The 25,076-nt window shown below is 42.9% G+C and overlaps 1 protein-coding gene across 6 annotated transcripts in view; it reads right to left on the bottom strand.

Moving 5' to 3' along the window:
• Positions 1-1,570: 1,570 nt before the first annotated feature.
• LOC114846272 (E3 ubiquitin-protein ligase Midline-1-like) overlaps positions 1,571-25,076 on the bottom strand; it is a 45,564-nt gene continuing 22,058 nt past the window's right edge. For 4 of the 6 annotated variants that reach the window (XM_029135112.3, XM_029135106.2, XM_055505286.1 and 1 more), the window contains 9 exons: positions 20,370-21,157; positions 13,156-13,251; positions 9,551-9,658; positions 8,456-8,604; positions 7,840-7,967; positions 6,665-6,808; positions 3,906-4,067; positions 3,610-3,817; positions 1,571-3,530 (listed from right to left, as the gene is read on the bottom strand). In XM_029135112.3, the coding sequence (XP_028990945.1) occupies positions 3,182-3,530; positions 3,610-3,817; positions 3,906-4,067; positions 6,665-6,808; positions 7,840-7,967; positions 8,456-8,604; positions 9,551-9,658; positions 13,156-13,251; positions 20,370-21,089 (2,064 nt within the window). In that variant the 5' untranslated portion in view covers positions 21,090-21,157 and the 3' untranslated portion in view covers positions 1,571-3,181. Of the gene's footprint in view, positions 3,531-3,609; positions 3,818-3,905; positions 4,068-6,664; positions 6,809-7,839; positions 7,968-8,455; positions 8,605-9,550; positions 9,659-13,155; positions 13,252-20,369; positions 21,158-22,120; positions 22,358-22,392; positions 22,497-25,076 lie in introns of those variants that run through there. The other 2 variants (XM_029135127.3, XM_029135119.3) reach the window with 2 other exon arrangements.

Raw genomic sequence — 25,076 nt, forward strand, 5'->3', positions numbered from 1 at the left:
TGGCTTGTGAATAATGTCCCAAAAACCTACAGATAGTGAATCAGGGGGGACTTTATGGGGATCGGGATGAGTTACTGACACGCGCGCGGCACCCACCTGCATTCATTCATGGCTTTTCTAATTGAAGCGTAATAAAACGAAGCGGGATGAGACGTGGCACGCGATGAATGAAGCCAGACAGGCCTCAGAACACACAGGCTTAATACGCGTGGATTGCTTATTGATTATCATGGATGATAATGAATTGATACGTCCTCAGAAGACGTGACGCACACGCGCGCATGCTGCACGTGCGCCGGGAGAAGTCAGTCCGTCCACAAAGCGGCGGCGTTTCTGGCGTCCAAACAGTGACATCTGCTGGACATTTGCAGAAATGACGTTCCTGCGTTTGAACGCAACACGACGAACAATGAGCAGCTGCAGATGCATTAAGATTTAGTAACTGATAAAAACTCTTCAGCGCCAAATGGTTCTGTGTCCTATTAGTTCTGGACCATGTGGAGTCTCAGATGTAATCACAGTGAAAACAGCTGTTTTAAATGCAAATAGTACTTTTTTCTACTCGTTTAAACAAGTTTGCTTTCTTTTTATATATATATATATATATAAAATCTGCTCCTGGGGAAGTTTGTGTTGTTGCTCCTCTGCTTGTTTCTCAGAATGCTGCCGTTGCCCGTTTGTTGAGTTCGCTTACACAGCCCCGGTACACACATTAGGACGGCTGCAGAGCACATGCACAGCTCCGGCAGCCGCCCACAGGCTCTGTCTTCTGGAGTCTTGTCACTCTGTGCTGCGGCTTGGCTGTGAAACCCTCTGGGGACCGTGGAGCCTCAGGTCTGCCCATACGAGTGCAGATGCAGAGGTAGCGGTACAAACTGCAACGTGCTGAACCGAGTCTGGCCCGATGCTGTGTATGAAAGTGGGCCAGTGTTCGCCTACAGCGCAGTGAAGTGGTCTTGTGAAGGGAGGTCAGTGGTTTGAATTCCCAGGAGGAAGAGCTGAATGACTAACAGTTTCTTCTTCTTGCTAGAGAATATTCAAGGTGCCCTTAAGGCAAAAAAGGGCCTGAGCTGGTTCAGCAGCCAGAGTCGAACACTGGTTCACTGCATCGCTGTGCGTGAACAAAGCCTGTGCAGAAGAACACGCAATCTCAGCAAATCCTTTCCTTGATAAAGGTTAATAAAATTGTTGTTCTTCAACCTTTTGTGCGAGCTGAGCAACACAGAAAACCTCAGGACACATGAAGTTACGGTATCGATTGTTGGAAATGTCACGCAACGTCTCGTATGAGAAGACGAGGGGGGTTCTGTAAGCACATTTACGCCGAATGACATCGGAGGAAAAAGGTCCGACATTATGGATTGTGAAGGTAACTTTTTGGAAAGTAAATGCAATTGCTTTACGGGGAATTCGGAAAAACTTAATCATGAATGTTTAAATGTGATACATCACGTGATCAGGTCTATAAGTTCCGCTTATACAGAAAAGCTACCAGCCTTACGACATTCTCACGTGCACTAATGTGCACGTAATTTCCTTTAGTGGAGTGAGGAATAAAACACTATTAATGTGAAAAGGAACAATATTTTATTTTGACCTTCTCATATATTGTACTTGACTCAGACGACAGTGATGTCACTCATATCCTGTTCCTATAAAAACGTCCACAAAGACAACAACATAAAACAGCGTGGTCGTACGACGGTAACACCGAAATGATGTATTTGTATCAGATACAATGAAACATAGTTCAGTTTTGTTGCCAGGGGAAACACAAAAATAAAGAACTTGAAGTGTACCAGGTTTTGAAGCAAAGCAACACTGAGGAATACAACCAAGTCTTTGTACACAGAGAAGTGGTTCAACATTTAGAAATGACAAGAGTGTCTTGACTGAACGTTTATGTCTCTGTTTTAAATTGTAAACAATGAGTAGAAATCCAAACCCAGACCCAGTGAAGAGAAACCGTCGCTGTATAGTAAGTAAGTAAGGAGGTGTGCTTCATAGGACATAACTGAGAATGTATTGTTTGCCATATGTTGCATGTGGGCTTGGTAACCTCTGTGTGCTAGTGACATGAATATTTCCCAACATAAACAGTCCCACTGAATGGCAAACATGCATGTTGCCCCTTAGCTCTGATAATCACAAACACAATCATAAGGAAAGGGCACGGGTGGCCAAAATAATAAAATAACACAGAACACAACAATGTGAACACTGAAATTTGAAAATAAATCAAATCATGAGATGACAAATGCATGAATAAAGTATGAACAATGTGCAAAAACACTGAAGGGACTCCTGCCGAAAATATTCACATAATGCTCTGTCACTTTTTAAAAATATCTCAGCACTTATTCACAGAGTCAATTTATTTTGTAACGTCAGCCGAACAAACAGAAATGGCTACTTTGGTTCCTTGTTAATAAAAGAGGAAAACACAGCGGCGGGACGTGAATTCACAAAATATACATCTATTATTCTGTTTGTTTCCAGCCACTGTGGTTGATTGAAGCTGTGACGGTGTGTTCAAGGAACATGCTAAATCTGAAAAGATAATCTTTCAAAAAAAAAAATAAGACAATTACAAATTGATTTGTGGCTTGTTTCCTAGTTGATGTGGTGCAAATATGCCCGTCATAGCGCAAAGTGCCTTAGAGCAGGAATTTCTGTCCATTCGTCTACACGGACCCGCTGTGTGCTGTCATTTGTCTAGACTGGGGTTTCACAAAGTTTCCTTTAATTAAGCACAACATGAACAAGCTGTTAAAAACCATCAACTCAACTGTTTCTCTGTTTTAAAAGCCTGATAAACTAAGAACAGCTGGAGTATTTCTTTTAACATCAAAGCTGCACCAGGTGATGCTGGATGAACCGTAGCAATCGTTTAATTACCTGCGCTGTAAAAAGATAAGTCACTGGCCTACTCATGTATTGAAGAAATGTCAAGAACATGCTATTCCAGCTCACTTTAAGCTACTGTAGATTTTCTATTTGTTATTTTACAGCTGCCTCTGGGTGCAGAGATTTAATTAGGTGAAATAGAGCGGATCTGTGTGAATTTAAAAGAATGGGACACGCTTGCAAACACAAATCGGGCATCTTCACAAATCCGGCCCAGTGCAGCTTTAACGTACATTAACAGGGCCTGATTTATTTTCCTCTGTCTGTGGCTGGTTCAGCTGTGGGGTTCTAGTCCCTCTAGGTGGTCGGGGATGGGCAGCCCGGTGAGGATGGTCAGGCATTTGTTCCACACGTTGAACACGGGGCACACGGGCTGCACGAAGGAGACGTGGAACGTGTGCAGGTGCTGCGAGCCCACGGCGTCGTAGAAGGTGAGGTAGCCGGCGTCGTAGTCCAGCAGGACGCCGACGCGGCGCAGGTGGGGCGAGGGCTCGATGGCCAGCTCTTTGCTGTTGTGCCGCACCACCCAGGAGTTGTTGCACCGGCACAGCACCCAGGAGGCGGAGTTCTTGCCGATCCACTCGTGCTTGGGGGCCGATTTGTAGGCTATGCCCACAGCGTACCTGCGGGGAAGGGAATGCTCCATTATGTGCATGTGGATACTAGAAACCCGCTGCAAACGGGTTGGAGGCGACGGCTCACCATGTGCTCCCTCCGATCAACGCCTCCCAGTAGTGGCGCCCGCTGTCGATGTAGACGTTTCCCACCACGCCGTAGCTGCTCTGGCTGGCGAAGCGGTCCTGGCTGTGGCCTTTCTTGGACGTGGTTTCGTCCCGCTCCACTGTCAGGTTGTCGTGGGACACCTTCAGCTTTTTGTGAGCGGACTTGGGATCCAGTTTGAACGGCTGGCCTGGTAACGACAAGAGAAAGTAAAATTCATTATCATTAAAATGACCTTTGAAGTGGGGATGTTTACTCCTGTGTTACTGTTTACGTACTGTTGGTTTTGAGCGTCCCCGGTTCACTGCTCCGGCTTCCCGCTTGGTTGATGGCCTTCACAACAAAGATATATTTGGTGCCGCTCTGCAGACCGTGCACTGTGTAGTGGTTCTGCTTGATGTTGGGGACAATCATCCAGCTATCCAATGAGTTACACAAACCTAGAGGGAAAAGTGGCACAAATAGGGTCAATAAAAATATGCATTTTGACCGTAATAACAGAAACAATATCATTTGTTTTTTACCTGGAGAAACCCATTGAAGATAGATTTAATTATACAGTAACTGCAGGCAATTTCAGGTAAATAAACTGAGTAGAGGAAAAAACCTTTAGGTTCAGAGTTTCCTGGATATACAGTAAATACTGTTCTGCTACGTGAGGCGTCAGTTTGAGTGCCTGGTGGTAGAAGTAGATGAGCAGGTGTTAAAAGTCACAAGAGGAGGCCATCCTCACCTCGAGGACTTCATACAGTCGCTCTCTCTTACTCTGTGTCTCTGCACTGCGTGTTTCACCGGGTGTTTCCTTCATTACGTCTGCACTGTGTGTGTGTGTGTGCGTGTGTGTGTGTGTGTGTGTGTGTGTGTGTGTGTGTGTGTGTGTGTGTGTGTGTGTGGTGACCGTTTACATTTCCCTTCTATGCCATGGCTTTGTTTGCGCGTGGAATTCACACAGGAAGCGCTGTTTCTTTGTTGGCCACCCAGAAATGGCAAATAGTGCACACGTGTGTTTCATCACCATGTGCAGCACTTTCACACAAAGCTCTGCCACCCAGACCATAGTAAACAAAATGACATTCAAGTACAAAGAAAATATGATTGATTACACGAGTGGTAATCAGGCCTTTGGAAGATTATTAAAGACCACATGACTGCAACCATTTTGCTGAATGAGAACACATCTGAAACAGTGGCCTTCAGGTCTTTGGAACTAATGTACAGACTTTTAATCTCATAAGGAAAAGGTGGCTTACGGTATTAAAATAATAAAATAATAATCCACTGCACTCTGTCGTACTTCAGTTCAGTTCTGAAGCTTTACGACCAAACCCACTAATGTTTGTACATTCATATAAGTTGTTTACATTAACAAGGGATGAAGACACAAAAGTAAAAGCCATCACCGTAAATACTGCTTGTTTACACTAGACTGAGAGTAAATACTAATTAGAATTGAACATCTTGCAGCGTCATGTGACTAAGCTCATAGTGTTGTGAATATCAAACATACTGTATGCAGGTTAAGACAGAGCGCTTTGGCTTGTAACTCCCACAGGAAATCTAATCCATGCCCCTGCACTGCACAGCGATGCACAGGAGTTACGGGTGTTGTTCTTGTGCATATTGTTTTATTACACCAAAACTAAAGGCTGCTTCCCTTCTTGTGTAGTGACTCATCTGAATTGGTCTCGGGGGGAGTGTGGGGGGGGTTCGCTGGCACGTGACTTTGATGCCAGCAGCAACACCTTTGACATGATCAGATGTGAAAACGGGGGGAGGGAGGGGAAAAAAATCACAGCCTCTTAGTGAACAGAAGGAGATAGAGATGTGAAAACAAAGTGTCGCATTAGTTTAATACTGTAGCTGTAGGTTCTAAACATGCTTTTAACCGCAGAGGCAGGAGCAGGCGGTAAAACAAGGGGGTAACCTTGGGAAGAAAGAAATGAAAGAAAAGAATCCCTGAGCAGACTGGAAAAATCAGAAAGAACATGGAGCAGGGAAGGTAGCAGGAATTTAACTGTCAGGTGAATCTGTTTTTCTTTAAATCCAAAAAAAAGAAAGACTTCAAAAAGAAAAAGAAGAGATGAAAGACGGAGAAAAGGCAGTTCGATTGAAAGCGAGCAGGGGAGCTTGTCTTCAGATGTCGTGACCCCATTTGCTTCCCTGTAGCTCGTGCTCACACAAGTGTGCTGGTGATTTTCTGGATCTTTTGAGTATGCGCGTAGTGTAAGCGCGCGTGTGCGTCAGCATATAGAGCCGGTCTGCTGTTAAACAAGACATTATGGCACCAACAGCCTGCCTGCGACACAGATTCATTTTCAGCTGTCATCTCAGCTGATAGCGCGTCTCACCCCTTCAGTGCTGCTTAAACGTCTGCAGACTCTGTAAGAACTCTGCCCTCATTCTAGTCGCTATTGTCAAATCTGACTCCGCTCTCATCCTTCACAAGCTGCAGTCATCCCATGTGTGACAGAATCTGAGAGTCACAGCAGCATGAAAGCTGGAGGATTCACTTCACTGGGAGTTTGGCTTTTGGAAAAGCACTTCAACTCCCAGCTGCCTTTGGGGCGAAGTGGGCACCGCCGAAGCAGTGTGGTTTAGCAGATGCTGATAAAAACGGCTGCAAAAAAAAAAAAAAAACCTATGCTCCTATGTTCACAAGAGTCTGCAGACATCATATGATGATATTACAGGAATGTCCACCAAACCCACCTATGTGCTCAGTGTGACTTTGCGCTCAGGTTCGGTGGAAGTGTGACTCAAAGATTCAGAGAAGTGCTATTTTTGAGGCAATAATCTGGTGCTGAGGGTTTTGAATTAGCTCCGTGAGTGTGTGACAGCCGCAGCTGCAGCTCCCACTCCTCATTCCAAATGGTAATAACTGAGGCTCTGTGTTTGCAGGGCGCCGGCGTGCACATGCTTCTCCCTGCTTCCGGCTCATCATAAAAGCCTTTCATAATCGCCACCTGTTTTCAAATATTCCCCCAGCTTGTCTGTGAACGCATCACTTTCCTGAGGCTGCCGCTAATGCGGTACTTACTGGCTATGTTGGACTGTCCAGTGAAGATGGTGTACTGCAGCTCGTAGGACACAACTGTGAACTCGTCGTCGGAGGTCCAGTGGACGGTGATGGTGTCATAGGAAGCCGTACACAACTCTTCCCTTATGCATGGTGCAGTTGGAGCTACAGAGGTGTAGGGGATAAAAAGAGCATCATCAGCTTCATAATGGCTTTAATAAAGTTGCAATTTGCAATTGTAGGATTGCAACATTTTTTTAGCTCAAAATCCCCAATTAAGCCTAATAATGCTGTTCATTTTGTGAGTGCAAATAATTCATTATGCACATTTTGGATGTTCTTTCCAACAGAGTGGTAGGATGAGCAATAACAGTAATGTGGTAGAGAAATAATAAAATATTCACATAAAAAGCAGTCAATGTTATCACAGGGGGGCCGGGCGAAGTATCACAATCCTTTTAGCATTATCACATGTGATTTGTTACGTAACTCGAGAAGCTTCACTCATGTTTTGATCTATGTGAAAACTTCATTGCGTTATAGCAGTTTCTACAGTAAAATAATTCAAAGGAGTTCATTCTGCGTTCAAGTCATGAAACCGGGTAAAAAGAGAATGACTGAGCTGGATAAAAGAAAAGATGCAGCGCAGTTTAAAATGATTGTAAAGCAACTTTTTATCTCTCTGTGCGTCTGTCATCGCTGTCTCCTGAGCGGCTGCACACAGAGGAGGGATTCAGGCCCTTCAGCAAAGCCCTCGCTGCAGTGAAGTGTATGAATACAAGGCAGCCATTTTCAGCAGCCTTCAAATTCACGACACAGCACGCCTTGTTTCTGTCCCCAGCGTGCTCTTAATTTACACAGCGACGTGTCGAACGATCTCTGTGAAAAGGACATCGGGAATTGATGTAGAGAAATTAATTTAGCAGTTAAACGGCCGGGGTCTGTTCCTTCAAACACTGTGCTTGATAAAGGCAAGACTTCAAAAGAACTGAAAAAATAACTAAATTAGACTAGTTGGACTAGAATGTAATTAGAGTCAATGTTGGCGTTATATGATGTGTGAGGAGAAATAAGAGTTGGACTTAGATTTGAAGCATGAAGAAAATTAATAAAAATGGCTGGGGTTGTTCAGTGAACTAACTGCTTTTAGTTGAATTAATATAAGTCAAGACCTTGATGGAAACGTGGATGTTTACCTGTGAGGTAATCCAAATTCTCTAGCAGCTTCTTCTCTCTGGTGAAGTCCAGGGCGAAGGTGTCAAACGTGTCTGTCAGGTGTATCTCGGGGATCAGCACTTGGGTTGATGCAGTTGCCATAGAAACCCTAAGGTTGTTAACAATCCAAATTGAACAGTATTTATATTTCAAAGCAAAACAAACTCCAATACACAATGTGTGACATTGTCTTCATCAGTCATGTGTTTTCGTTGGTTGTCCTCAAACAAAATGGCGAAAACTTATCAACAGCTGAATGAAAGAAATACAACAAAATCAAACAGCAAGGTTCTGACTGACTCCTGTTAAGGTTTACAATTATTTTTTAATATCACTAAGCATCGTTTCTCCTGAGGATGTACGTATTGCACACCAGGTTCTTTTCTCCATTGCCAACTCCATTAGTCAGAGGGCTCAGGCTAAATAGTAAATGAAATCCCTTCTCGCTTGCCTTCGCTATTAGGAAAGCCAAGCACACAAAGTTGAATTGTTTCTCAGCATCTGTTATTCAGTCTTTAACCTCTCCTTACAGCCGGACCTAAGGTTTGCTGAGCTGAACAAATCTGGCATGCGTTCCAAGTGTGTGGGCTGTCCGACCTCTCGTTGATGCTCTTGGCTGTCTGCAGGAAGCGAGCGTGATCGCTCTCCTTCAGCGTCTGATCAGCCTGAGTGATGAGGGCTGAAGACCTCTCGATGCACTGCTTGCAGTTGGAGATCTGCTGGGCGAGCTTTCGGAGCCTCTGTGCCTAGAGGAATGGGAGAGCGGCGTGAGACCGGTGCTGCTTTTAAGACAAGCCCACACTGCACCACACTGAGTTCAAGTGTTGGATCGATAGGGATGAGGACATAACGTGGCGCTGACAATGAGAAATTACCCAAAGAGAGTTTTTTAGTGTACATAGAGATGGATGTTAACATTTGAAGTCCCCTGTACAGCAAAGGTCAAATCACTTGGCTTGACTGATGCATTCAAGCATCAATTTTTTCGATTTTTGGAACTCTTCTATGAGTTTGCCTCCAAATGTCTTTCTTCCCTTGTAACCGAATAAGCCCCTCATATTTGTTCATGATGAAATAAACAACATATGAAAGTTGATTAGAAGTCCCCAAGTAATAACTTGACTAAAGCCTCTCTGATTTCTCTATTATGAACTTCTTCAAGCAGGCCAATAATTCTGATGCTTTATCTCCCTTCGCTGCCCCTCGGTCTCACCACCCCCTCCTCTGTCATAAAGAGAAGAGATTTTAAGAGACAGATTGAGGTCAGTGGCTGGATTGAGGTCAAAGGACATTTCATCAGCACTTTGGCTGGTAAAGAATCCCTCAACAGTGTAACCACGGCTTAAATCTATTGATGGTTTTGAAGCCATTATGATGCAAAATATAAAGTATGAACAAAATGACAGACAGGCTAACAGCACAGTGAAAAACTTGGGATCGGCCTGTGCAGAGACACATATGGCCTAAAACTAAAATTTTCTTCTGATGCCGTATTAAAACCTACATTTTGTGTCTTCTGAGTCTCATTAGACACAGCCTTAGAAAATCAACTGGGTTTAGAGCACAAGTGACACCCCCCATATGCTCTGAGATCTGCTTTTGGCCAGTTGGACTGTTTTCGCTTTTAAACATGAGCAAAGCGGGTTCCTCATTTTCAACCCGACTCTTCGCCCAAAGAGCACTTTCACTCACCTTTCCCTCCTTGATCTTGCTGGCAATGAGCTGCCTCCTCTGCTGAATAATGTCAATCAGGACGTCACACTCCTCCATGAGTTTGCCCTCCTGACGGGACGCATTGACCTGAGAACCAATCCATACGCAGCATTAGATGAAACGGTGAGAATGAAAGGTAGACAAATGGCTCCTCTTCGTGACTAATAAGCACAGGATGCCAGTTTCCACCACCCACCCTTCCTCTCTTTTACCAAACATTTGAGGAAAGTAAGACATATTTAGGCTTTTTGACACTTGCTGACTTGAGTGTCAAGTAAAATAGGCAGGAAGCCCGGTGTTTGTTAAAGGCAGGCATGACACAGCAAAGAACTACTGTATGGTTGTATCCTACAGTAAATAGTTCCTATTCTCTGTATTGTACTACTGGAAATTTCTCTGGATGTGCTACGTATAAAAATACATGTGAAAAATGTAATATAGCTATATCACACGTTCCACATTGGAGGCGTGTAGGCATGTATCACCCATACAAGCCCCGATTTGCAGGATATAAACCAATCAAAATTAACCATGTGCAACACACCTCTCAACACCTCTCTTATACTGTAATGTAAGTAAAATAGTGGAGACTTAGGAGACTAAGACTAGAAACCTTAGGAGACTGTAAAGCTGCAAAACCCTGGTGGGGCGATGTACAGTAGGAACCAACTACTGACAACTAAACTGTGTGTTGAACAGTAATTGTCGTGTGACTGCTTTCAACCTCTGTCGAGCATTTCGATTAGTGCTGTAACGATGAATGTAGAAGTAGGTATGTGACTTAATTTGCCAGTTGGATTCTTTACAGTCTGAGCAGCCTATAAAAGCTGCTCAGGTCCAATTAAAGGACTCCAGGTCCTAACGTAATGTGTCATTTCTTATTGTGGTCATTCCTTAAGGTCCTATCAGCACCTAGTAAAGTGTCTTTGTGCTGCACCAGAGCGATAGCACACACACACACACACACACACACACACACACACACACACACACACACACACACACACACACACACACACACACACACACACACACACACACACACACACACACACACACACACACACACACACACACACACACACACGAGACTCACTTGCCACAGATCCAAACAGCTGGAAATCACTTTGCTGTTACCCTTTATGTTCATTGCTACACTGCTCTTACAGTATGTGGTTCTCTGGGCTTTTGTTGCCAATAAAAACAAATTTTCACCTGGATTACAGTTTTGCAAGACATGCTGAGCTCACCCCGTTAGCTCGTCTGTGCAGTAATGCTACATTGGCTTTGCTTGTGCAATCCTGATAGACATGCTGACCAGTCTATTTGTCTTCATATACAGTACTGTATGCTGCTCCGGTTGTTTGTGCACCAATTATTTTACCTAAACAAAGGTGTTTTTAAGTAGAAACCCTTTATACCCAAAGAGCAGACTCTGAGATCTTGAAGCTGTGATATGTTTTCTTGGGCCTTTCAGTGTGGACTGGATGTGAATAAAGACGACATGCCCTGATATTGCTCATTTGCCTGGAACAGGCTACAGTACGCAGCGTTAGCCACGTCATATGCAGACATATAACACAAACTCAAAGTGACTCACAATTTGATCAATCCACTGAGAACACAATGAAAATGGAGACATTTTGTGGCCTAAAATGTTAAAATACTCCATCTGTGAATAACAGCATATCAAAAATCAAATTGAACTCAGTGTACTACACACACACACACACACACAATTTGTGTCCAAAGTGCATCATGTTCCATGTAAAAATGTGGAGCATTTAATGACTGTGGGCAGAGGCTCTGGAGATGATGATAAGCATAACAGATTGCACCATGGCTGGGACATTAAGTGATTCATTTAACCGCAGAAACACACACACACCCTCCAAAAACAACCCAAACCCTGAGGATATGAAACTTTCGTAAAGGCACATGAACTAAAAGCCAAACTTGACTTTACTTCCTGACACTTTGGAACTATTTGAACATATGTGTTGTATAAAGTCAGCACAGGAGCCAATGCAAGCATTCAATTGGATGGTGACTAGATGGTAATGCAAAGGTATGACTGTGTGCCGTGGGGTCATTAAATCATTGGCACAGTTGCACCATGGCACAGATAATAATTCAGAGGAACAGCATTTTTAAGACATGTTACAGTCGTAGGTCATGCATGTTTTAAATATGGCCAAAAACTCTCAATGCAAGTTTTCTCATCCAAGTATGCATGAACACTTGATACAGTACAACATTTGGAGTCTCAAGGATGTCACAGCCTCTCAGCAGCTATCTCCAGAGAAGCCTTGAAATAGATTAATCTGATTTGAAATATTCACAAAGCTCCATCAACGCAGCATCAAGCCGCCCGTACGGAGCTCCTCCTCTGCGGCGCTTTTTTTAGCCCTGTCACATCCGTCCCTCTCTTGGGCAGCTGCATGTGTGCGCGTCAAGCACAATCATTTGCTGGGTTTCCTTACGTGTCGTTGCATGTATTTTGGGCTCATCACCAAACCACCACGTCTCTTTTTGTGCATTTTCCAGCCTCCATTTGTGCAATGTGACTTTTCTCACCTAAAGACAATGTGCTACCACTGTTCACTCCTCAGGCTATTTTTGACGCTATGGAGGGTGTTGTGAAACCCTACTATACAGTATGTGTGACTGTAATGCACAGTGGTGGTGGTGGGGAGGTTGTGGATAGGCCATGCTTTTCTTTGCTGTTGTTTGTAGGTATGTGCATCATTTATTTGTTTATGATTTTTTAAAGTGGAACGCATCACAGTAGCTATTTTGTTGTCATTTCGAAAGCCTTCATCATCCAAATCTGCCTTCCAGCTTAGTTCTCGGAAAACAGCTTTGCGTGATGGCAACACAAAAACAAAATATGCACACAGCACTTGCATTAAAAATATCTAAATTATGATTTATTAAGGAGTTTTTTTCTTTTTTTTTTGTCCTTCGTTTTTTGAGCTGCTCTCAATTATTCTAAACAAAGATGTTGCTGCTTTTGAAGCCACAGGCGTTGCTTTATTTAAAGCCTCTCAGCATAACAGGAACAAGCAGATGTTGCTGAGCTAAATACACACAGACATGCTGTTAACTAACAACAGACAAACTACACAAACCTGATGCTGGGTCAGTGCTGCTCAGGCTAATGTCTGCACTACTAACAGGCAATTCAACATCATGCTAGTTTAAAAATGAATAACACACTAGATTGATTATTATTTTACATACATGTGAAACTATGCAAAATGACAGAAAACAGAAGGTTTACCTCCCAATATGAATATTTTGATAGCACTAATATTGATTTTCTTTGTCTGTTGCATATCAAATAATAGCAAAACAAAACAAAACCACAAAAGCTCTGACAATTCCGACAATAGAAAACAAAATCTAACAGTCATAAAATAATAAATAGGTGCTAAGCTAAACTGTTTTTGAATTGTAGTACAAACTTGTGAAAATGAGACTCTTAATACCGCACAAGTGTAGTTGTATTATTAAACTTATACAGTATAAGCATTCTCATTCAGCGTAGGACAGTGGGGACCTCACAGGGCAGCTGGACTCACCTCTACATGTTGACATGTCTGGATCAGCTTCCCCATGAGCGACTCCAGCTCGTTGTTCCTCTTGATCAGGCTGCTGAGGTTGGAGTCCAGGGCTTGCTGCAGCAAACACACAAACACAATCATGAAAGGGCGGCCTCAGCTTAGCATGCGGGGCAGCGGCGACAGTCAGAGGACGAGGCGAATGCAACAGATCTTTCCCTTTAGATTCAGGAGTTCACACGAAAGTTGCCGCACAACCCCCGGCGCTGATTCAGGAAACAACTAAACCTCTAAAGGCAGAAAAAAATACATCCATTCTAGAAAGCACAACACATAATTTCAAAAATATATGATCCTCGCTGCAGACTTAGAAAAGAAGAAAGGCAAAGAGAAAGCCCATCTTTTCCCTGGGTCCTACTTTTCTACAGGAATGACAGAAAGTTCCAGTTTTCTCCTCCATCCCCGTCCACATACCTCTGAGCGCGGCTGATACCCGTCATCCCTGTACTGCCTCCTCATCTTGCCCTGTCCGAGCCTCTGACAGAGGATCCTGCACTAGGAGAGGATGTGACTGGGACAGCCACTCCACTGAGCACCAAGCCATGCACCGACCCAGCCGAGCGGCAAATTAGGCATCAAAAGCTTTCCCCTGTGAGAGCACGCAGCAGCGCACTCAGCTAACGAACCGGCAAACAGGTGACAGCACGTCAGCGCCGACCCTCATCGCTCCTCCCTGTTTCTTCCTTCTCCCCTCCCCCTTTTCCCTTTTCCCAACTCCCCCTTTTTACTGGGTTTTATCCGCCTGGGCACAAGCTGTCTACTCTAGATCCAAGAGCGTCTTATTATTGCCAGACCATGCGTGCGTAAGCCGCTGTGATGCCATGTCGCGACCGTCCCTTCTCAAAGCGCTTTCCAGATAAGTCTGAATACAGACATGGTGGTATTTCGTGCATGTCCCAAGAAATTATGCAGAGGAACAGCAAGACCAGGACGGAAATGCGTAAAAGATCATATTCAACGAGCACAGGTATTCAAACACATATTGAAGCGTTGAGGTAAACTGCATTGCTTCAGTGGAAAATACATAAAGAATCTAACTGCTACAGATACAGTTAGGTACTATAACATCCAGCATATGAACAAAAGGAGTTGAGTTACACATCAACTCAGTAACCCTAGAAGGACAAAGACAGAGATTTGTGTGTGTGTGTGTGTGTGTGTGTGTGTACTGAGGGCTTAATGGATGGCCTTAATACGGAGTTGACACACAAAAGCAGAAGCAGCATAAAGGTCTGCTCAGAGATGAATATGATGCTGTGTCATATTACCATCCACAGGGATAAAAAAAGAATAAATAACACATAGAAAAGATGCAGGTCACCTTATGGAAACACCACAAAACAGTTGCAATGCTTGTTTGTGTGTCAGTGCGTGTGTGAGTGTAACCTGTGGTCAGATGTGGACACACGGAGGGGTTAACACACACGACCACCTTATCCTTTAGGAGCTGAGAGAGCCCTCAGGTTGTGGACCTGTGTCACTGTGTGTCTCCTTCCACTCTCGTTCTCCGCTGTCAGTTTAGACTGAAATCTCACAGAGAATAATGTGTGTCGTCCTGTAGTTAATCCCTGCTCTACATCTACATAAAGCCGCGTTGATGTGATGACTTATTGTTAATGCAGTGATGGAAAATACAGTAGGCAGAAAAACTCACTGTTTAAAATTTAACAAATGAGCTACAGTACAATCTAAATTAGGCAGGAGCAAGCAACATCTTCTCGATTATGATTTATATACAGTACTGTTTATATCTTTTCTAGGGTACGATCATTTTTGATCTATTATTATTTTTTGTCAGCTTCAAGTCATTTTCATGACCATTGTGGGTTTTTCTTTAAATGTTGCAGTACCAACAAATTTGTGTGTATGCGACATTTGTCACTGTCACTTTTTTAGTGAATCATTGTATCCATTTATACATATATACTGTGTATATACTTTATAGATACATATACATACAAATACAGTATTCTGCAGTTTAATGTGTAACTATATCTGATCTAAACACTCAACATTTCCTTCACAACCTTCTAAAAACCAAGCGTATTGATAACACGGCGGTCGGCGTCTAACCCACGCTGACGCCACCAGAGCGTCTCCCAAGACTCATCAGTGGTGAGATCACCTAAAATGTAAACACACTTCTAAAACTAAGATTTATTTTGGTGAACTGTGGTCAGCTGACTCAGTAAGGTTTTGCAAGTATTTTTTTTCCCCAAAGGAAACAGCATCTGCTCTTGATCAGTGGGAGGCTGTTCTGCTGCAGATCCTGTCCCTGCTTCCCACCCACTCAGAGTCCGCTCTGGAATTAGACCTTTCAGACATTTTGTCAGCTAATGTCTTCATAGATACTGAAGAATTTAAGCTGCATGAGTCCATACTTTCTTTATACTTTAACATCTTTTCCATCATTCTGCTCAAATGAGACTTGGATCGGGGTGGATTAAATCACCTGGTCTGCGCTGATCACAAGCTAAAAATGTGTGACTCAAGCACTAGCGCAGACAGGTAGGAAGCGTAACTTTATCTGGTCGAGATTTACTCCGACACTGAGCAGGATTGTGTTCTCGAGAATTCCTGCTGAACCGCCAGCATTTCACTCCAATTATTTTACTTGTGTCCTTTGGAATGATATCAGAGAGAAACGCGATACAAAGAAGAAGACAGAAACAAAGGCAGGGATGGAGAGAATAAAAGTGGATGCTGAACAACAGCAAGATAGAAATGAGAGAGGAAACACTGTGACAGAGAAACAGGAACTGTGAGGATTTCTCATTTACTTGTTTACTACTGTGCGATCGTGTGTCCACCCATCTTTACACACATCCACGCGGCATTTACCTCTTCCTGCTAAGTCATCACTGTACTGCTTTTGATGAAGAGCGTGGGTGTATTTGCTCGACACCCAGTAAGCTCCCCTGCAAATTGGAAAAATTGGTGTGTGTGTGTGTGTGTGTGTGTGTGTGTGTGTGTGTGTGTGTGTGTGTGTGTGTGTGTGTGTGTGTGTGTGTGTGTGTGTGTGTGCCTTGACTCAAAGGCAAAGCACAGCTGCAAAGAAAGAGGTTTCGGGGGAAGGAACAAAGAGGAGGAATGAGGAAAGCATGTCATGTGTGTTTGACTTAGACCTCTACAAAAAGTAGCATTATACTGTAGTAATGTTTCATCAAAGACATTACATAAATATTGAAGTAACATTAAAACATTAAAGCAGCTACACTTAATGTTTGTGTAAAAGCACCACATGATCTACAGCCCATAATCTCTTGAATTGAATGAATTGGTTTTCCTTGTTTCATACTTTTGGTTAAAAAGAAAAGCTTTTCATGTCCCTTTGGAGTTGATTTTTTTAACACATTAGCATATAGAGATGATATTAATCTCAGATTCTGATGCTCAGATTAAGCGTTTGAGTAAAGGTCTAACACACAAAAGGGTTTTGCTGTAACATCACTGATGGATCACGGGTCAAACGTTATGCTTTAAACAAACTGATTCAGGGAGTGAAGTTTCTTCTAAGCTTTTGTGTGTGGAAATTCACACCATACCTGTATGTTTTGTCAGGTGACAGGTACTGACTGTCAGGTGGTACATGATTTACTTTAATGATAGTGTTCTACTGTTAAGGATCATCTCAAAAGGTGAAAACAGACAACATAATAGCACGGGCTACATTAAGGGCGGATATACTGTAAGGGGATAAGCGTGTTTGCCGTTTAAAAGATGAATGAAACCGTTTGAGGGCATAAAGGTAAATAATGTGCTCATCCATGAGGCTGTGAATCAGATGTAATGTTCATGTTGGCACTTGACAACCCAAAGTAAGTTGTTGCAACATGAGAGGACAGATGATTAAAGCAAATGGATGGCTACGTAAACACAAACCTGTGATTTGAAAGTGTACACACAAACACACACACACACACACACACACACACACACACACACACACACACACACACACACACACACACACACACCGCAGCCCCAATCTTTTATCCTGAAGGTTTTTTTCTCCTCACTCCCAGAGCCAAGGACTTTAAAAGCTATTTCCAGGGGCCTCCTCTGTCAATTTCCTGTGACGGGGGTAATTTTATCTCTGTAAAAGGATGGGTGTTCCCACAATAACCTCCATGCCTCTTATCAAACACACCACCACAGCTACTGAGCAGATGAAACTATTTCAATCATCTAATGCTCTTTCTACTTCTTGTGCAGAATGGGGGATATCTCAAGTTCCAGCAAATCGTGGCAAAAAGTGATATGCACGAAATAGTTTGAAAACAGTTTCCACTCGGCAGACTTTGTGTTTGTGCTTACTAAGGCTTTCGTGACTCTTCTACATCTTCTCCTTTGAGAAGTTTTCTGTCTTTATGAATTAAAAATCAAATGTGTTGCTCTGCATGAATATTGCACGGCATTCATCTCTCACTGTAATTAGCTTACGTGCAGACCTGGGTTTATCTCATGCTCTGCTTCTTGTGTCAGAAAATATTGGACCATTAAAAGCCTTAATTCACTATATTGGGTAGAAAGTGTAAAATTAATTCCCTAATGAAGTTTAATGGAAACTGACAGTTTTCTTTGTTTGAAGGCTCCAAATGTCTGCACTGATGGTTTACTGCTGATTATTTGTGTTGTAAGATAATAATTGAAGATGTGATTACTGCCTCAGTCAAAGTTTTGCTTATGCAGTGTGTGGGTTTACATGCTTTCACTAGATGTTTACCCTGAAGCTTCACCCTGATGTTAATAAGGGGAAAATGTGTTTGAGCTTGTAAGCCACAATAAGAGCATACTGAAAACTAATTTGCTTACTAAAGAAAATGTGATATTTAAGTTACAGTAGATGGATGGATTACATCAATAACATGTCATTCTTTCTTTTCCATTTATTATAGTGACTTAAATGTCACAAACCAACTGTACACAACATTTTTAAATTAGTAGATCCACAAACTCCCCTTGCAAATTCAATATACTGTATGTCGGCTCAAGGGTAAATCGAAGCCTGTCCAGGCTTTGGCAGCTTTGTGAGAAAGGATGCATTGCCTGTGTCTCATACAGATTATTGTAAGACTTTGTGGGCAGATATGCAAAGCTTGAAGAGCATGAGTAAGTAAGCTCAAAGGTTAATGAAGCATTAAGTCATGTTTTGGTTACCCGTATGCAAATCCAGATGTTCTGAAAACTAAGAAGGCTTAACAAAAGCAGCAAGCGCTGTTTATTTACTGTACCACATATAAAGTCCAATTTCCCAATATAAGCCAATCACAATACACAGTTTGAGATGCACATTGCAGATGCATGTCACTCTGTGGACACATACCGTGCGCAGTAGAGTCTTACATTACCTCCCATGAGACAGGAGTCCGTGCCTGTGCCAGCTGGTATTCACCCATGTGTAAGTGTTTAATTCACCTACAGACATTCTGGAAAGGGGGCAGAAGCTTGTTGGACCTTAAAAGATCACTCTTACTGTCGGTACAGTTTCTAAAGCTGTTTGCAGGCACGCAACCACCACTACAACATCTGTAGACGTTATCTATAGGAGAATGTGGGGACACAAACAACTGAGTCAGTCGGCCTAAATATTAGATGGACATTAACCTCTCTGCACTCTAGTATGTGTTACATTTAAGATAAATTATGGTTACACATCACTTTCGCTTACAGGTAATCTTTAGCATCCTACAATCATGTCAAGGCAAAGAGAAATCTGCTATGTTTGCTTTTTCTGTTATAGCATCTAGTTAGCCTGTGTGATAACTGCTGGGTGTGCTGACCTGTGATATGTTATTTCTCTCCATGGATGAATGGAAGGAGAAGGGGAGAAGACAGGCATAATAAATAGATGATGCACTGACCTGTGGATTTCCTGCTAATTATTCTCCTCTGCTTAAATTAGCTCAAACACACAAGGCGAGATGAACAAACACGCTGATGCAGCCCTGACAACAGAGGAGGTCGAACCCATCATTTGAGTATTAAATAATAGTCCAGCATTAGTATTTCTGTGGTATTGAAACTAAAACAGTTCTGGGTATGCTGCCTTCCCATGAGGACTTATTATTAAATTTTACACTCAAATGTGTGGTAAAAAGGAATAAGCAGTATCTCACTGGTTACACAAGTTTTTTTGTTGTTTTTTGCTTGGCAAAGCTGAATAAACATAAACAGTCAGCAGGTGAGGAGCAGTGCATTATTGCTCAGAGCTTTTGCAAATCAGTTATCAGTTTCACAGTTTCTCAGAGAACATCTGTAATCTGTAATATGCAACTACAGTAATGTGTGAGACAAGCATTATGCTGGGAAAAACATTGTTGGTAGGTGTGAAACAATTGGCATCTTGACAGCTTTAAAATGCAAAGCTGGAAAAAAATCCAACGCAAATATGATGATGTGTTTATTTTACTGAAAATTGATGTATTAGCATTAAAACATGCTACTGTACAGTATAAAAACATATTACTTCATTTTCAGGAGGTCAGCCCTTTAAGAAAAATGCTATTTCTGCAAGGAGGGCATCAGTTTATTAGCACAACAGCATCCAGAGGACACACACACACACACACACACACACACACACACACACACACACACACACACACACACACACACACACACACACACACACACACACACACACACACAGCCTCTATTGCTATGGCTCTACACTCTAATAGCCATGCTCAATTAAGTACACCTACACTCAGCAGGCAAACGGCACTCGTTAACCTGCAACCTCATTAAAGACGCCGCGTGTCGTCACTAATGACAGTCCCCCGTTCAATGTGTGTCCATATTCAGCGCCTCTGAAAGCCCTCCTGGCACACTGGCATGGTGTAGTGATTATGCTAATTGCTTAATTATTCAGGAGAGATAATAAGTCAGCATGAGATGATAAAATCTCATTTGATAATCGAGTTAGATACCTGGGTAAGGGTAATGGGAAAATTCTTACTGCAGCGCGGACCAAAATTAAAGTTTAAAATTCATTATGTCCTCAATAGGGTGGAGGAAATCTATCACCTTATCTGTCATCAAATAATCCGACCTATGTAATTGGCAGAAGGTTTTAATAAAACCACCTTACAAAAGAAACACATTTGCAAAGTTTCAAAGACAACAGCACCCCATCGACTAAATGAAAGACAAAACTGTAGGTATTAACTTACCCGGAGCTTTTCATAGCGGTCACTTAGTGCTGCCACTTGGTGGTCCCTGTGCCTCCCAACCAGTTTGCACAGCGAGCAGATCAGCTGATCGTCACTCACACAATACATGTTGACCTTCTCCTCCTCGTGCTCCAGACACTGGAGCCCTCTGAGGTGGGAGTCCGGCATGGGCTCGATGAGGCGGTGGCCGGTGAACGGCTTCTTGTTCGGGTGCGTCGCCCTGAGGCACTCCTCACAGTACGACACCTCGCACGTCACGCACGTCTTCACAGCATCCTGCGGAGGGTCCTGCTCACAGAACTGGCACTGGACCGGTTCGGGGGGCGTGCCTGGGCTGGACATGGCGGCGCTGAGGGGGACAAGCGCCAAACGGTTGCTCCCTTCCTCACCCGGTGAGTTGGGGCCGCTTTGGGGCGCAGGCAGCGGTAGAGGAACCCCGGCCGAAGACGAGGCCCGTTGAACTCTATCAATAATATTCTGCAAGGTAATGTTTCTCTTAAGTCCTTCTAGTCCACGCTCCGGACTCAGGGAGATGACATATCGACAAGTGGGGCACTGGAAGGCAGCGATGTTCTGAACGGATTCGTTGGTAGTGCAGTGGGAGATGAGGATGCGGTGGGCACAGCCGAAGCACAGGCTGTGGGCGCAGGGGAGCAGAAGTGGGTCTTCGAAGAGCTCCAGGCAGATTGGGCAGGTCAGCTCTGACTCTAGAGTGTCCATTCTGCTCAGAGGAGGCCAGGCGGGACCAGGCGCAGCGTCAGCAAAATCCAGAAGAGCCGCTCAGCTGTCTGTACGCCAGAGACAGAGGGATAGATAGGAGGTGGTGAAGGAGAGAGGAAAGGGGGAAAGCAAAGTACAAGGAATTAATAAAACAGTGTGAGTGGACTAAAAGATATGAGACTTAAAAATAAACAACTTATCAATGTCACTTTATCGTTACATTTAGCTTAACGAAAATCTATCTGCCTGGGAAATATCCACATTTAAACAAAGATTTTTTTGATAAAACAGCATAGTTAAAAGTGAAGGCAGTGGGAAATGCAAACAAAAGATGCAGATCCTTTTCCCATTCCTTTGGAGATGGAGGTGGGATAATTGCGCCTCACTGTCAAGGACTTCAAATTAGGAACAATAGGAAACACACCAGGAAATACTGTAGCCTCCAGGGCCCCACACAGACTGAACTGGGACAGTGCCAAACCTGACACACAAACCAACAACACAAGGTCTATGGAGCCTTCACTGATAATACACCCGTCATGTCATCTTGTCCAGCGCCCCAGCCATGAGAAAACTCTATGTTAAGTTACTAAGGTAAATGTGCTGTAAAGAAAGTATCAGGAATTCTTCTTGGAGCTCGGCTTGACAACTAATAAAAATAGTCAATGAGCTAGTCTGACTGTAATTAGTCTCTGTGTTACTGGCTCTGTAATTAAAGCAACATCATCTTTGTTTATATGAACCTAGGGCAACTTCACAAGTACATTTTTCTTTCTGTTGCTCCCACTGTAGATAAAAACCTCCACTGGCTCATATCATCTGGAGGAGTTTTTGACACAGGTGGACCAACTAGTACTACTGTACCTCTGTAATATGAATCTTAACCACAAGCTCCTCCAGATGATGATGACTGTATGGCTATACTCCGTAAACCACAGCAAGCAAGCAGGACATGTGACATAAATCTTGCCAAATGGGCAGATGTATACATTTTTTACATGCATTCTTCTTTCTATTGCTGTCTTCATTACCCATAATGCAGCTCGACCTTCAACAGCTTGGTTTGTTATGCTAGTAACTTAACTAGTAAGCCTTTACTTGGTGCTACAGTATAGCCTCATTGGCCTAAAGTGGCCAAAAGAGAGCTGGTGCTGTCATTTTCTGTTTGATTTCAAGCCTCCACATCACTGGAGGCGATTTACCAGTTTACAACAGTAGCTTTTAAAATAAAGAGCAAATTAAATTAAGAGCAATATTTTTAACTTTGACTATCATGGCTATAATGCAGTATATCTGACAATACCCAGTAGTGGGAGAATGATCTGAGTATGAGCTGCAGCAGTGGCAGCTGCAGCCACAGCTGTAGTCAGTTGGTAATTAGTGCACATGTCCATTAATTCCACCTGCAAAGGAGCTAGATCCCGATTCAGGCCTGACCCTGCCAACTGCCTGTGCCTTCTGGTTAAAAATAGAAAAGTCATGGGTGTATTGGTGACAGATGTATTTTATTTGCATGTGCTCCAGTAGCTCTTTTTGCAACTGTTTAAAACTGTTTGCGATGATTACTGCAAGAGGCAGGTTTCAAAATAAAGGCCTGAGGCTTATCAGAAGTAATTACCCCAACTTTGTTTGACACCGCCGTCACCAAAGGGGACTTTAAAAGTTAACTTAGAGCTTTGCACTCAAAGATAAAAATTCAAAGTTGTGTGCAAGTTGTGTGTTTTCTCTCAGCTTTATTCATTTATGAAATTAGCCAGAGGGCTGTTAATAAAACAGCGTGAGTTGTGGCAGCTAATGGGGATTCAAAATGGGTAGAAAAAACATTTTACCAGAAAAAGCTCAACTTCTTAAGATCAGATGACATCTTATCGAACCCTTGGAGGAAAACGTTGTATGCTGACAAACCTAAAGTGGAATCAACTCCTGTTTTATTTGTTCTGGCTGCATTAAAGCACTTTGTTGAAACAAAATCTTTTGGGTGTGTTAAAAAGCAACAGATGCAGGATGGATTGTGACTCTGCACAATGTAGACATGTGACAGGAATAATGAATTGAACTTTTCCACAGTTCATGCTGATAACGGAGGTAATAAATTCTTGAAGCAAACGGGAGAAGCCACCACCCTGATCTCCACCGTGTGTTGCATTCAGCAGATGTCACTGTTTCCTGAGCTTACAGCTTGTGTACGGCACATCTGAGCGGATGCCGAGCATAGAATATTCCTCCCATTCGTTCGCTAACTATCTTCATGCATCACTTCCCTCTCATCATCTGAAAAAGTGCAGCAGATAGATGACCCTCTCTTGAGCTCTCTGCAGCCTAAGCACCTGTGTCGCCCATGATATTTCGGGTCAGATAACATTCATCTTGCTGTGCAGAAGCAAAAGAAATGGGTGATAGGGAAATTTTGGTTTTACATTCCGACAATAAGAGAAAGAAGCCAAAGGGGAAATTAGAAAATATTGGCGGGAACAAAAGCAGAATGAAAATCATACAAATTGGTTTACTCCCTTTAGATGTGGACTTGAGAGTTTCTATGGTAGATGTCAATACATGCAATCAAAAAGCTGAATCTTTAAAGCACCACTTTAAATACCTTCCCTTGGGTGTTTATGTTTGTCTAGTGAACGCTGAGGTTTGATCCCAGGTTCTCAGACTACACTGGATCTGATTAGGACATGATTCTTCTGTGATTCTAACCAGAATGTCTATCTCAAAATACCAAAAATGAAATACTAACTTGTAAAATAGATATTTATCCCATTGGTACATTACATGACTAATGCTGTTGTAACTAAAAGAAAAGTGAATACTGGATACATTTGAAAAGTAAAAATATAAAATCTTTTTTATTGCTCTAAATACACAACCTTTTTGTCTGTTATAATGTTAAATTTTCACCCTTTACTGAATGTTTTGCTGCATGCACCATATTGAGCATGACACATGCTGTAGTAAAGAACAGTGTACATCAAATTTAGGAAGGTAGAGAAATACATTTTTTTTGCAGGTTGCCGTTGCACAAACCTGTCAGCCAAGTAACATAAACAGCCTTTCAGACATGCAGAAAAAGGGAAAGCAATGGAAAAAAGTTCCTGTCAAGGCTGGGAAAGTTGGGCATTGATGGAGCTCTGACAGGTTACTCTGTGGCAGGAGGGAAACCTGGAGGCACCGAAGGATAAAGAGAATAATCTAAGACATCCTGACAAAGACAAACACACACACATGCAAATAAACATAGTCAAACAAATCCGGACTGACAGGTGAGACGGGGTGAAATGCCTCTCAGCACACCATAGGTGACACTGTTGAACCGTGCATCGAGGTGACAAAGCATCGAGCAGAAAGACTGAGGATGAGGAAGGCTGGCACTGAGCGCAAGACAGAGAGCGGAAAAGGGCATGAAGAAGAAGGAACAGGGCGTTCAGACTGGAGGAGGACACTAACAAAAACCAGGCGAGGCTGTTTATTCTTCCCATCATCACTTTGTCCCCGTGACTGTCAGAGCTGCCACTACGTGTGAAAGGATTGCCGCCTGACAGACACGACTGAAGCATCACTGCTCCTCAGCGAGGGATAACACAGAGCTGAATAAGCAGTGGAAGAATCCTCCACATTCTTATTGCCACTTTCTATACGGCGTCCACTTGTGTGCAATGACATTTGCCCTGGCTAAACACTTAGCAATTTAGCAACACAATGAAGCTGTTACACTTATTTTTAATACCAGAAATGATGTATCTGGTGTTCTGTATCTACTAAGTTGAAGTTGAGGTTGCCTAATGGCTAATTTCTATTTTTAACTCTCATCAGTTTCATATGTTTTCTGGTTTTGAGATGGCGCTCCGTCTTCATGCCTCTCACGTATGGTTCATATAGACAGGACTTACTTGGGCTTACTTAAAAAAGAGGGGTGCAGTACAGTGTCTGTCTGTGCACTGTCACCTTCATGACATCACAAAGGGGAACAATCCTGAAGCGACTGAT

This window comes from Betta splendens, chromosome 2 (genome assembly GCF_900634795.4).
Source record: "Betta splendens chromosome 2, fBetSpl5.4, whole genome shotgun sequence".
NCBI lineage: Eukaryota > Metazoa > Chordata > Actinopteri > Anabantiformes > Osphronemidae > Betta > Betta splendens.